At 40.1% G+C, this 14,958-nt stretch overlaps 1 protein-coding gene across 1 annotated transcript; it reads left to right on the forward strand.

Moving 5' to 3' along the window:
* Positions 1 to 1,284: 1,284 nt before the first annotated feature.
* Positions 1,285 to 10,306, forward strand: LOC109481801 (deleted in malignant brain tumors 1 protein-like). The gene is made up of 6 exons (XM_019784390.1): positions 1,285 to 1,417; positions 2,183 to 2,265; positions 2,651 to 2,781; positions 3,051 to 3,118; positions 3,533 to 3,841; positions 10,128 to 10,306. The coding sequence occupies exons 1-6, from the start codon at positions 1,285 to 1,287 to the stop codon at positions 10,304 to 10,306; spliced, it is 903 nt and encodes a 300-aa protein (XP_019639949.1).
* Positions 10,307 to 14,958: the final 4,652 nt, after the last annotated feature.

The raw sequence follows: 14,958 nt of genomic DNA on the forward strand, positions 1-14,958 counted from the left end.
GTGCAACCTGCAGACAACTTACAAGCCCGTCTGAGATTGAGATTGGTGACAACCTACATGTAGGTTTTCTGGCATTGGTAGCTGAAGAAGAGAGGCAGGCAGAACTGGTGCGTCGCAAAAGTAACCGAGGGCCTACTTTCGAAAGTACTTCAACAGTGACGCAGGAAGTACTTCAGCAGTGACGCAGGAAGTGTGCCCTGGCAGCTCCTTGCTATTGAGCAATAAAACCACTGAATATCGTTGCTTCTGTTGAAATTTGGACTGAAAATAAATGCCAATAACTTCTGATTCCATTTTATTACGAAGGCATATGATGTAACAAGAGATAATGTCAGACACATTCTATTCCTGTTATGATCTGTTTTATGAAGTTGGCAAGAGAGCCGTGCCGGCTGTTTTCCCTTGCCCTTCGACATTCTGACACACAAATACAAGGTGTAACACACACAAGTACACGATGTAACACATACGTGGTGAACTGTGCGACGTAGTCTGAGGCAGGAGTTTATATATGCTCCCTATAACCCCCTTTTCCTGACCATCTGATCCACTGATCAGCACATGTGACGTCATAATCTTAGGCAGGTGCCTGTTCGGCCGCCCGACGGGTCCCGGGCAGTGAGGTTACGGCGTCGCTTCGGCGTATTTCGCCGAACGGGGCCCGAAGTGTTTTTAACTCTGAGTTAAAATCGATTCGGCGACCGCGCGGGGCCAAAAATAGGCCGGCAGCCGTCGGGAAGCCCGCCGGTCTCCGTCCAGGTCCCGTTCGGTAGTGCCAAAAAACACGCCGAACACGCGCCGAGCGGGCCCCTTTCTTGAATTGTGACCTAAGCATAAGCATAAAATCGATTCACCGCACGGGGCCAAAATTAGGCCGGAACCCCGCCAGTCGCCTTCCAGGCCCCGTTCGGTAGTGCCAAAAAAACAGGCCGCAAACACGCCAAGCAGGCCCTCTTTGTTAATGTGACCTAGGCTAACTCTCAACAAATCTTAGTATATATCAGAATGTTCAGCACAATAGAAAAATATTTCTCTATTCCACTCCTGTGGTCAGACAGAACCGTGTTACTTTCACACATACAGTTAGAGCGATCCATTACTCTCCTACGGATCTTGTCTGTTCTTGAAGGTTCCGCATTTAACGTTGCGTTCGCCTACATTTATCGTTGTCCCGGATTTTCAATCATGCCCATAACTGGAAAAGTTTGACCTTTTCTTTTCAGAACGATGCTCGCTTATGCTGTTCTCCTTTCATCGCTCCTGGCCATGGTGCGTGGATACAGCATGGGGGCGCCCAAGGGGGCCTGTTCGACTTTGGCTCCGGTACACCCAAGAAGCAGCTCGCAGCTGCTCGAGACCGCTCCCTTCCGGCTCGAAGCGGACCACACCTCAGACACGCCCGGAGCGCCCGTCAAAGGTGAGACTTTCCGAGTTGGGTCGTGTGGCGTAACGTTAGAAGGTTTGCCTCGTAACTATGATTCAAACCCTTCAATGCCACTGATTTTGTGCCCTTTGGGAAATACATTTTGGACCACTTTTCTCACTTTACTCAGGTGACAATGAGTATTGCATTGCCATCTGTGTCAGTGGCGACATAAAAATGAAACAAATGTCAGTGTGCCGTCATCGTGACTTGTGACTTCATCCATACATCAGTCCCACAGCTAGTCAAAAGTCGACGTAAACTTGTGATCACATGTTTAAGAAATAAAAAAAAAGACTTTCCGAGGTAATGTTATTTATTTCCTTATGAATGAATAATGTACAGTCATCGAATTCATAAAATTGTCCCAAACTTTAAATGTCTATGCAATTTTTTTTTCTATTTCGTGTCAGAATCAGAATTTTTCCAGTGTACCCGGGGACATCTGAAAACTAGTCGCATATGTCGTACGACGGTCGTGCGATTGCAAACTGAAGGCACTATTGGAATAGTCGTGCAAGTGTCGTGACTCGTGACATGCTGCTCTACTCCTTTGTCAGGCTGCTCTTTCTCTAACTCTCTACATATACATGGGTAGAAGCAAAAATTGTCCCTCTCTCTTTAAGAACGTGAATATACGGTAAATATTTGTTATATGAATAATTTTTTGGAAAAAGCGCACAAACTCTGCGCTATTTTGTGTTACAACTTTTGTTGATATGTCAGTTGCGTTCCAACAATCCTACCCTGTACTTGCAGTGACGATCAGCGGGGACCGTGGGTTTAAAGGCTTCATGCTGCAAGGCGTAAGCACCGAGGGTGCCGTGGTGGGAGCTTTTCAGGTACGGGGCCGCCTCGTACCTATACTGCCCTTTATTTATAAAATTGATTTGTCGGGAATATAAGACAGTCTCATCTTGGTCAAAGGTAGCGGTTGTCTACAAAATAGAAATAAAAAAAGAAAACAGATACTATTACTAAAATTAAAAATGTAATAGGTTACAAGTGACACCTGAATAAGAACTGTAATGGATAATAAATACTTACCATTTAACTTTTATTCCCCCCATTTTCCCAATCAATCAATCAATCAATCAATCAATCAATAAAGCAAATAGTCAATCAATCAATAAAGCAAACAGTCAATCGATCAAGTAATCAAGCAAGCGATCCATCAATATTGATCAATATTTGAATGTTACCTGTTCCTAATTGTTTATTTTCTAGCCTGTCATGATCAACACTTTGAGCTGTTCCTCCGAGGCAGACACCGCCACGCATTCCAACCCACTTGTCAAGGACAGCTTCACGGTCACGTGGGTGCCGCCAGCCAATCTGCGCGAGCGTGTGATTTTCCGGTAAGGACTGTATACTAGTATTATTATATTAATCTGTTATTTTCTAATTATTTGATTCTACAAAGTAGCTAAGAAGATAACATTGCAATGAGACTCTGGTGTTTGACTAAATGTTCCATGTAGCTTGTAACGTCCTTCTCTTCGTCTCTGTCGATTCACAGTTTATTGCTCCCACAATAGATCAAGTCTATATAAAAATTACGAACTCCCTAGCAGATTTGTGCTTATTTATTCATTTACAAAGTTTTTTTAAATTATTTTTTGCTCAGTGCCACCATAGTGGAGGAGTTTTTTACCTTCTGGGTCGGCGTCAGCATCGTAGTAAGTCTTAGGCCTGGTAAGTTTTTATTGAAAAGTTCTTACCCGAGGACTAGTATGATGATGATGAGTATTTCAACATGAAACAAAGAATATACAGATAGTGGAAGCTAACTATGGTAACAAGTGGCTATTCTAAGAATTGCTACGGAATACAATCTAAACTTTTTTACGTTATATAAGGAAAAAACATCACTCACTGTTTAAATGGTAAACCATCCATTCCTTGCAGCCTTAATTATTTCCTGTTAGTATTAGGGACCGTTGCAATGTTCTTTCAATTAAGAAACAGCCATATCAATATTCTTATAAAGCCTCTTTAAGTTTGCAGCCCCTGCAAGGCCACAGAGGCGGCTGGAAGGAGTAGAAATCGTACAAATAAAAGCCAGTTAAGTTGGTCCTCTAAAGGAGTTTCCTAATTTTCTTCTTCCAGTTGTGCGACTTCGAGGAGGACACTCCCATGAAGGCAGAGTTGAGGTGTTCCATAACGGAGAATGGGGCACGATCTGTGACGACCACTGGGACATTCATGCCGCCAACGTGGTCTGTCGTGAGTTGGGATTTCGCGGCGCAGTACAAGCCCTCACAGTCACAGATGCATCTTTCGAGCCGGGGACGGGGAGGATCTGGATGGACGATGTCAACTGCAATGGTCATGAGTCATACATCGATGAATGTGAACACAGAGGATGGGGGTCACATAACTGCAGGCATAACCAAGATGCGGGAGTTATTTGTGACGGTAATTGTGCCAACTGTTGGAGTAGTATTTCCTCAAACACTGGGCTTAGGTCTCCTCTCTTTAGTCATGCTAAAATTCCATGAAAATTTTCGTTGAATTTCCTCGTAGTCTTCCATTAATTTTCTAACTCATGCTCTACATTTGCTTGATAAAAATGATAATGTTGCAAAATATTACAAAAGTGTAATACTATATGTCCCAACTGTTTGTACGAAGATATCAAATAAAACGAGGTAACTGTGGCGCAATACTAAAAGAAACAAATAAACACATAGGGTATAATTTATGAAACATTAAAAAACGCGTTTGAGGCCCTACGCTACATGGCGTCCTGCCTGGATGTTTACAGCCAGCTCACCATGGAATGCAGTAATGTGTAATGTCGTACTACACGAACTGAAACATCTTCACAAGCCAAATCGTACAGTCAAAAACCTTACAGATTTTCTACCATACCTACCTTCGTTTAATCAAGGACTATTATAATGTGTATTGGTCTTCATTTATTTCATTTCTTATTTCTTTCCTTTACACTATATTATTCAGCTGCTGGGAAATCCTTGGAGTGAACGTACACTCCGCCAGTACCTGCCGGAAAAAGTCAGGTGTAGGTAAGTAGATGACTAGTTTCTGTTAAGTCCTACTTTTTTTTAACCTAAGTACTTATTTTAGTGTTACCAGTGTCCGTCTGTTTTGTTATCTGCTATGATATTAATTTGCACTTGAAACGTCGTTGACAATATTTTATATACATTTTATGTAATGGGTCATTTCTATTTTAATCGCGTAATATGTCGTTTTATACAATAAATGTGATGCCCAATGCCAATTCAGCCTCTGGCTGCCATTTTTGGGAGTGTTGTTGTGTTTTAATGCAAAATACAAAAATAAACCATTAATAAGTTCTTATTTCTGAGGACCACTTGTAATGTTATCCTTAAAAGATCTGATATTAGGTATCCTTTTCGCTCTGCAAACGTTTACATGTAGTTCTCTCTGTTGATTTCTTTTGCCTGTATTTTGTAGCTCATACCAAGTCTTTGCTTGTAAGGACCAGCCATCGTAATATTGGATATTCTACAACCATGGCGATTTTAAACTTTTACTCGCTCTAACTGCTATTCTTTCTTACTAAAGGATAACTACTTATGTTATATTTACAGACATGGCACGAATTCGAATTGACGATGAAAATCTGTTATCGGACAAACATATATTTTCTTAGATGATGAGTGCCGTCATCTTGCAAACCTTGTCTAAAGAGGTTATGAAGAAAATGTTTATGTAGTTTTCTAGTATTTTAAACCTTCTTCCAGCGCCCTGGTGTATATGGTGCTTTGTATATAATAATATATATTGTAAATTATGATAATGAATACATTTCTCTATGGTAATTGATTAGACTTTGTCCATGATGTCATGGTATTCTTAACCTGTAAAAGATTGTTTCTTCCACACTCCACTCTGTCTAGATGGAAGAGTTGCAAGAGAATACACAGATGCATCGTCCACCACCATCGGTACTCAGTCAACTCCATTTAGGTATTATCAGCTCGGGATCATTTTTATGGGCATCTGTATGTTTCTACGATCTTAATCAATACCTGTATCTTTATACAACTTTATAAATAGACATAGATTAGTTGGCGGGTTATAACAATAATAAGAGGTACAATGGGGTTGAGACCTACTGCAGCTGACTTTTGACGTGCAAATATTATGCAAGTAGCAGTTGTGCCATTCTACTGAGTGGACTAAAACTGGGAGAGGAATTGGTAGAAGTAACTAGGATGGCTAGAAGACATGTCTGGTAACTAGGGAATTATTGATTAATCAATTTCAGTGGCAGGTAGGCTGGCAGATTGTTTTTCATTATTTTACGTAAGGCGATAGCAGGCTTAGGATTTTAGCTCATGAGCTCAGGCTATTTTAATCTTTGCTACCAATAGTGATTATGCATTTCTGAGTTTTTTCAGCGGTATACTGTAGCAATTAACACAGGCAACTTACTCTCGATACTTCGGTAAAGATGGGTCAAATTTCTACATGTAACTGTGTGGGTGCATGGGCAGTTGGACTTTGGTAATAGCTATACCTGCAACACATAGTCTATCATCATTGTTATTAGTGAGCTTTGCTTTTGAGGTGGAAAGTTTAAAGCTGTGCCATTATAAGAAACGATAGGCATATAGTCTGGAACAAATAACGACCTTGTGATGAGGAAACAACTGTTGAACATCTTACATCGGTTAGCATTGGTAGGTCACTAACATGAAGAAAACATCCAATGCTTTGTCGAAATTTACCATCACAAAGATTAAGACTTAAGAAGAAACGACAAGCATATTAAACTTTTCAGAAAAGAAATTTGTTATATATATATATATAACAACATCTTACATTTGGTTTAAAAGCATTGGTAGGTCACTAACATCAAGAAATCCTCCAATGCTTTTTGAAATTGTGCCATCACAAAGATGCAGATTTAAGAAACGTTTTTTATTAACGCATTAATGAAAAATTAAGAAACTTGTGATGAGAAAACAACATCCTATACATTCGGTTTAATAGTGTTGGTAGGTCACTAACATTAAGAAAACCTTTGATGTCTTTTTCGAAACTGTACTATCACAAAGATCAAGATTTAAGAAACGAACAAAAGAACATTCAATTTGACAGAAAGGTAAGAAACTTGTGATCAGAAAAAAAAAAATCTTAAATTGGGATCAACAGCATTGGTAGGCCACTACCATCAAGAAAACCTCCAATGCTTTTTAGCTGTGCTATTAGGAAACGATAGGCAAATCAAGTAAGGACCCTGTGATGATGAAAACACAATTTTTTAACACCTAAAAATTGTTTATCTTTGGTGGCTTGCCTCCAACACCTTTTGAGAAGTTTTGCCATCACAAAGATTATTTATTTAAGCTGTGCTATTAGGAAACTATATATAAGCATAAAACAAGAAAGGATCTTGTGATGTGAAAATAATTTCAACATCTAACATCGGTTAGCATTAAATTTGGTAGGTCAATAACATGAAGAAGCCTACGATGCTATCATCACAAATTCAGTTTTACGCTGTGCTATTAAGAAACGATAAGTCGTAACAAGTAAGGACCTTGTGATGATAAAAAGAACAATTAGGTGACACCTACATATTGTTCAGCGTTGGTGGTTTACCTCCAATGCCTTTTTAGAAATTTTACCGTCACAAAGATTAAGTTTATTTGAGCTGTGCTATTAGGAAACGATAAGCATATAGTTAGGAACAAGTAAAGACCTTGTGATGAAAAGTCAGTTTAACATCTACACATTGTGTAGCATTGGTAGGTAACCTCCATTAGTTTCGGTAGGTTACCTTCAATGCTTTTCAAGGAAATCACAAAGATTAAGATTTTTAATGTTAAGGTGTGCTTGCTATTGTACATGTGTGGCTTGTAAGGTATAGGTATGATAAGTGACAGCCCTGTAATTATGCAGTGTGTAACATCTGTCTTCAGTTGGAAGTCAAACTTATTTTTACAGACTGTCATTTTTTATATTTGAATTTATTTAGGAACGTTAATGTAACGTCATGAGAAGTACGTTGTGATGGAGTTAAAGTGTTAAACACCGGTTTGTTGAAAGATAATTGAATCCATCAGAATGGTTCTCCTCACGGAGCTACAACTCTTTAATTATATACTAAGTGCTATTTTTATACCTTATATGGCTTGATCTAGATCAAGTAGGCACCTGGCGATCATAGTATTGTTTATCGCCTAGGAGACACCTGGACTGAGCACTTTATTGTGTTTCTGGAACCATCTTTTGTTTGTTGCATTGCAGAACTTTTGCACTTTGTAAGACAAGTTAGGAAACAAATGTGTACAGCAGGACCAGTGTAAGGTAACTGTGGGTAGACATAAAGATACCTGCACAGTTCCAATTGAACATCAAACCTGTTTGATCTCAATCTTGTTCTAAAAATAAACATCTAATCTATACTTTGCAGTATTATACTGCACAGTATCTGTGCAACACAACCCCTACTATCGCACAAATTGTCTCCGGGGTATGTCAATTCAGATCGTCATGATTAAGTTATAATTTTATCATACTTGTTCTTTCATCAAAATAGTGTGTAGGTAAAAATGAAGCTACTATATGTTCGTACACAAAGAACACTCCGATAACATCCTATTAGTAAGGAGGGTGACAATGTATTTTTAACTTATGATTTTATTGACGGTTTTTCCACCATATCTGTTTCCCAGTTTTATTTTACATCAACCATCTGTTAGTTCGTGAAATATATTGTCAATTGAAGAACACAGTATTTGTACGTGTACACATGTAAAATTAAAATCGTCAAATATGTATCATCTTTAAACATCCGAGAATAAAAACAACATGTGGCTTCAATTCTATCTTGCAATATATCTTTCTTTGGGTTTAGGATAGTAGAGAGGACATAGGCAGGATCTAAAACAGGCCAGAGATATGGAAACCATTATCATTTACCAAAAAAAAATTAACAACGGTAACAGCAACAACACCTACAAGTTTAGAATATGAAATGTTCTTCGTTTTAATCATGAGTTATTACGAAGTAGTCGAAATAGTCTCTGCCAGGCTTCAAAATCGGCCTGAAAGAGTAGAAAGTGACCAAATAGACAGATATCATGCCAAGAAAGTTAGGCCGCTCCCCTGGTAGATAAACATTAGACTTGTAAAATGAAAGAAAAAGAAATGTTGAAAACAGTTAAGTTAAAAAAACCTACCTAAATCCTGTACTTGTCACAAAACGTTCTCGAGGTACACGTGTCAAGCTACAACCATTGTAGTATCACTCCGAGTCGTTATTCCGGCTTAGAAAACACGCGATATTTTCTCATTCAAGAGTATTGCGCACTGCCGCCAGCGCAACCTACCGTTAAGTTATCTGCTTAAACCCATCGGAAACACTATTGTGACACTAATGCCAGAAATTCGGGGCAGCTGTGTGTAGGTAACACGATATGTTAGGATCACTTAATATGTAAGCTGTACATTTTAACTAACCCGGCTTGGCAGCTGCCGTTCCTGGTTTAATCTTTTCGAAGGAAGTCAGGAATAAGGAAGAACGTCAGAAACAGATCCCAAAGACAGCTGCAGCTTAGAAAGTATTGTAAAGATCTCCTGGGTTTAAAGTACACTTCATGCCCTCTATTAGACATTTGTATGCAATAAACAATGTTCACCTGTAGCTATGAGCATTCAAGTTTGAACTAATGTTAAGAGCACACCGAACAGAGCTCTTCCACTAGTCATCAGTTTGCCCATCAACGACTGATCAGCGAAATCCGATGATCATGTTCAACAACATCTCGGAGTCGAAACCTCTACGGTTTGGCAACATCTCGGAACCTCTACGGTTCAACAACAGTTCGGGCCCTCTACTGTTCAACAACAGCTCGGACCCTCTACGGTTCAACAACAGCTCGGACCCTCTACTATTCAACAACGGCTCGGACCCTCTACTGTTCAACAACAGCTCGGACCCTCTACTGTTCAACAACAGCTCGGACCCTCTACTGTTCAACAACAGCTCGGACCCTCTACTGTTCAACAACATTTCGGACCCTTTACGGTTTGACAACAGCTTGAACCCTCCGCAGTTTGAAGATTTGGTTCAGTGTTACCATTGGCACCTCCGCCATACAAACATGTCCTACCTTCAGGCCAGCCAGGCTTGCCCCGCATACGACACCGTGTTAGGGAGTGAAGGGTGGCTAATGTACATGTTTGGAGTCATGGGGGTCTTCATCATATTAGCCAATGTTACGGTCCTTTTTGGCATCATCGGAACACGGAAGCTCCACAAGGCCTTGTATCTGTACATTGCAAACCTCGCGACTGTAGACCTGCTGCCAGGGATTCTCCTCGTTTGTTTAGCTTTCGGACAATTAGGTCAATATGGAATGATTGCTATGTGGTACTTTTACACTTGTTTGATGTTTACCCAGATAATGTCTGCATCAGCTCTATCTTTGTTATCTATAGATTGTTACATAGCTGTGAGGCACCCTATCTTCTTCCACAATAACGCTCCTAAGGCCAAGCGGAATGCTTGTGTAGCAATTGTATGTACATGGATCGTCCTGCCCTTGTGCGTCTTTTCATCTTTCATGGGCTGGAATTGTGTATATGATCGCTCCATCGCCGTAGAAAGCTGCTATACTTTAGTGCGCATCGGCTATGTCATTTTCTTAGGTCCCTTAATTATATTGCCAGGTATTGTTTTGATGTTCACAAACATCAGCGTTTTCGTACGCATCAAACGACGACAAAAGACAGGACCGCGACAGTTCAGAGGAGGTGGGACTCGACGGGCGGAAGCTAAAGAAAACCAGGGCAGGGCTGGGGAAAGTGAAGACGGCGATGCACAGGACAAAGCTCAGCGGAAACTGGCCTCCAGCGCAAGAAAGGCAAGAACAGTGATGATTCTTGTGACGATGGCATTCGTCCCTTGGTCGCTGGGTTTTGCAGCTCTCCCATTTGGACATGTCTGCTTCAGGAACAGAGATGTGTGCTCACCTGTGGCATTCTCAAGTTTGGTGCTTTTCCTTCTGTTGTCAAACTCGGCACTCAACCCATTGGCAAACATAATTCGCATGGCCGACTTGAGAAATGCAATCTGGCAACAACTCACTGGTCCTTACCGTGGATGCTTGAACTGTTTGAGGATATTTGGTCGGGAACAAACAGAAGAGGAACAGAATGGTCCAGGAGACGGTCAAAATAGTTAGGACAAAAAAACAACAGGTTACTTTACAGGACTAGACAATGCGCCTAACTACTTCAGTGAGTTCTGTGTAATGCGTAGTCGTTAGTATATGTATATTAGAGCACAAGACTTAAGATCTACCAGTAGACAACATTCTACCCATCGATCTGACAAGGGAGGTGGCGTTGCAGAAAAGAGCATGGACTTAGACACGAGTGAGAAATTTTTCTTTCAGTAATTAATTCATTGCGTTTTTGTACCACTATACAAAAGTTTAGATATGGCCGAATGTGTGTTTTATAAAGTATATAATCAGAAGCCAATCATTTTTGTGTGAGTTTTTATGCATATTATTATGTCACGTGCAAAAAAGAACAAACAGAAAGTATAATACAGTTTTTGGTTAATTCATCTTGTCTGCCTTGTTTTGTGCCGTCCTGTGCAAATGTCTAAAGTCTCTACATCGTGAGGAGGTAGTTAGTTTCTCCCTGGTCAGCTTAGTGGATATATGTAGTACTGTATTATGCAAAACGGACAGAAATCATATTCCTTATCGAAATGCATAACTTGTTTAGGTACAGCTACAGGTCCGGACCTGTACCTAAAGCCGTATACCTGCACCTGTCACAAAAATGTGGTGAGGTACGTTCACAGCTCTACCTACAGTCCTTGTAGTATTACACGCTATTCCTACTTACAAAACGCGCTAGATTTCCCCCATTAAAGAGTGTTGCGCACTGCCGCTAACCCAAACTGACGTTATCTGCCCAGACCTTACTTTATTGTTTGGATATCTAATTCGCCGTGTTAACTTTATATTATCTTGTACCTATTTTGAGATAATTTGTTTGCTTGTCCCTTAATACATTGCAAGTTAAATGTAAATGTAAGAAATGTGTGTAAATAAGAGATCGTAAAATTAATAGGATTTGGGAGAGTCCACTAGACAAACCTTCAGGTTTCTTGGGCTCTCCAGCATATCTTTGCTTGTATATAATTTCTTTTGATACTGTTACTTTTTTATGTGCAAATTGACAATAAACAAACAATAAAGACCTATAAGAAAAAGAGAAATTGTGACACTTAAGTCACGAACTCAAGATAGTGAAAACCAGTTGTATGTCAGATTTCTTGATACGCCAGGATTACATGTTTAAGTGCATTGTACATTATGACTCTCCCAGCTTGCTAGATGCCAAAGCTTGTTTCATTCTCTTGACGGAAGTCAGGTAAAACGTTAAAGAGCCAGGTTTCAAAGACACCTGCAGCCTAGGCTGTGTTACCTGCGACTTTTGTGTTTGAATTGCATTAGATTTCCTCTTTCACTTCCGCAACACCGCCTTTCATACATACCAGCTGTCGTTATTAACTTTCAGGTTAAATCTCATGGAAATATCAGAGGATTAAGTCCTTAGACAAACATTCATCTTAAAGACAGCTGCAGGTCAGATGATATTATCTACTTTGAGATACATTATATCCCTCCTCTAACGTGTATTCATATATCAACTGTCACCTGTCCTTGTATGCTCGTATAACACCGCTTTGGGAAAATTTCCAGAGCCTCAGTAAAAAGGAGTAAAACCCACGCAAGATACTAGTGAAATAGCATTGGTAACCCACCATGAAGTGTTTAATTTGTTCCTTGTTGAACTTTCTTTGTTGAACGTTCTTGCATTCTATGAATGCCATCTTTTGTTACTGGGACTGGCAGACTACACTTGGCCTCCACACGCAAAGTGTATCAAGAGTTAAGTGGTAATTACAGATTCCCGTGCCATAGAGCACGGAGTCCCATTGTGTTCTGCGGATAGACTAAATTGTACGTCGAAATCACGATAAAACACAGAGTGAATAGAAGATGCGGGTCAATATATTCCAAAGATGATGCAATCATCATGATTACAGTAACTACAGTAGATCCCCTAGTGAATTTAAAACACACATTGGTGATGTTACAGGATGGTCAAGACTATCTGACTTTTCAACATTTTATTGCATGCATTACCGGGTTTATCGACACTTTTCTCTATTGGCGTAAAAAAAAAGGTACAAGTAAGTGCAACAAAAAGAAAACCTGTTAAAAAAGCCTAAAAACACGCAAAAAATTACCCAAACTTAGGCTTGGAGGTTTTAGATCAAAGCTGTCTGTTTGGATGAGCCATATTCACTCTGTAATTGTAAACTTTTTAAGCACTTATCATATATATAGCAGAAGCACCATGAACATAGAGTCAGAATGTTTATTTGATATACAGTAAAATACAGAAAAATTTTACAGAAAATATTGAATTCGAGAGAGAAATTACCTGATTTCATAACATATTGTCTGCAATCTACATGTCAATTTAATGACATCATCAACTAAGCATAATTATATTATAAATATAAATTAATCAAAATTAATGAACTTATGCCAGCTGCTATTATTGTAAAAATATGTTCTTAAAGAAGAAAACCTGGAAAGCACAGTGAACCAAAGTATCCCGTTGTGCTCTACAACACACTTCTAGTACATAAATGCAAACGTGTGTGTATAAACAAGAGTAAAATACAGCCTTTATTCACAGATCAATGACACCTATAATAAAAAAGGTACTTAAAAGTAAATTGACAAGTACGGTGCAACTTTACTTAGAGACTGTAATGACCTAAAACCTACGGTCTTCAATTACTTCTACCATAACCCTGGTCATGTGCTACAATATGCACCATTTACAGTGTTCTTGCTCTCCTGACGGTTTTTCTCCAAAAGCAAGACGGCATCGCTTGAGGTACTTTCCTGATGGTCCATTGCATTTCGATAGACTGTTTCGTTTACGGTGGACTGAACAGATTTTGCACCTTCCACGATATCAGCTGTTTCGTCACCAGTGTCTGATAAAAGTACAGGTTCGTGGGTTTCCGATTGGACCGTTTCTGTTTGGCAAACGCCTTGCGAATTTTCCAGCAATCCAGGAATTTGGGAAGATTCCAGTTCTTCAGTCGGCAGTTGTAAGTCAGAGACACTCAGTGACCATTATATTTCAAATAACTTATCTCTTTCGGCGCTATAATTAGGGCAATGACAAATAAAGTGGACGTCATCCTCCACTGCATTTCCTGTACAATTATTTTACATATTCTGTCCTTCGAGACAATGGTTTGTATTTACCCTTTTCTATTTCTAATGCATGTATAGCTGCAAGAAAAATTAAAACTTTTATTTTACAGATCAATGCCATGTAAATAGTTTAAAATAAGCCTGGCTGCTACAACTTAATTTAGTCACTATTTACTGTTACTAACATTACTTACTTGTTATGACCTAGCGAAAAATGGCTTCAATATGGTCTTCAAAATGTCCTCCTTAACACCAATCATGAAGCACAATATGCGCCATTCTCAGTGTTCTTACTCTCCTGACGGTTTTGCCCTGAAAGCAAGACGGCTTCGCTAGAGGTACTTTCTTGACTGTCCGCTGCATTTCGATAGACCGTTTCGTTCACAGTGTTCTTTCTGTCCTGGCGGTTTTTCTCTGACAGCAAGGCAACATCGCTAGAGGTACTTTCTTGACTGTCTGCTGTGTTTCGATAGACCGTTTTGTTCACAGTGTTCTTTCTGTCCTGACGGTTTTTCTCTAAAAGCAAGGCAGCATCGCTGGAGGTACTTTCTTGACTGTCCGCTGCATTTCCATAGACCGTTTTGTTCACAGTGTTCTTTCTGTCCTGGCGGTTTTTCTCCGACAGCGAGGCAACACCACTAGCGGTACTTTCTTGACTGTCCGCTGCGTTTTGGTAGACCGTTTCGTTGCTGGTGGACTGAACAGCACTGCCACCTTCTTCTGCCACATCTGTCATTTCATCATCAGTGACTGTTGGTACAGGTACATGGGTTCCCTTTGGAACCGTTTCCATTTGGAAAACGCCGTGCGAAATGTCCAGTAGTCCAGGAGTTTGGGACGTTTCTATTTCCTCAGTCACCAATTGTGGTGAGTCAGAGACACTCGGCTGTAATGAGTCTGGTTTTAATGTTTGTATCCTTACCATCGTCTCTTGCGTGACATTCGACTTCTGCGATCACAGGTTCCACAGCGATGTTTGATAAAGGTATTTCCGCGTACGGCTCAACACCTGTACAGCCCAGTTCGTTTGGAATCGTTTCATACCTGCCTTGTTCGTCGCCATGTTGGTTTGCCTCCACTAACTGCCTGGCAGAATGCACGTCATCTTTGATATACGTGTAGGTGTGGTAAGTAACACGGTCCTGACTTGTGGACTCTTCAATTCTTGATAAGGGTACTTCTGCGTATGGTTGGACCTCTGCACACCCTGCTTGGTTTGGTACTGTTACGCGGTTGTCAAGCTGTTGTTGGTTGGTGCCGTAC

Source organism: Branchiostoma belcheri, unplaced genomic scaffold (genome assembly GCF_001625305.1).
Source record: "Branchiostoma belcheri isolate BF01 breed outbred unplaced genomic scaffold, Haploidv18h27 scaffold58, whole genome shotgun sequence".
NCBI classification, from domain to species: Eukaryota; Metazoa; Chordata; class Leptocardii; order Amphioxiformes; family Branchiostomatidae; genus Branchiostoma; species Branchiostoma belcheri.

What these genes read in the sequence shown, in the direction of transcription:
- LOC109481801 (XM_019784390.1), top strand. Translation starts at nt 1,285, where the DNA reads ATGGGGGCGCCCAAGGGGGCCTGTTCGACTTTGGCTCCGGTACACCCA. An exon ending in GCCCGGAGCGCCCGTCAAAG is followed by an intron (nt 1,418 to 2,182) that starts GTGAGACTTTCC and finishes CTGTACTTGCAG; the next exon opens with TGACGATCAGCGGGGACCGT. An exon ending in TGCGGGAGTTATTTGTGACG is followed by an intron (nt 3,842 to 10,127) that starts GTAATTGTGCCA and finishes CACAAACATCAG; the next exon opens with CGTTTTCGTACGCATCAAAC.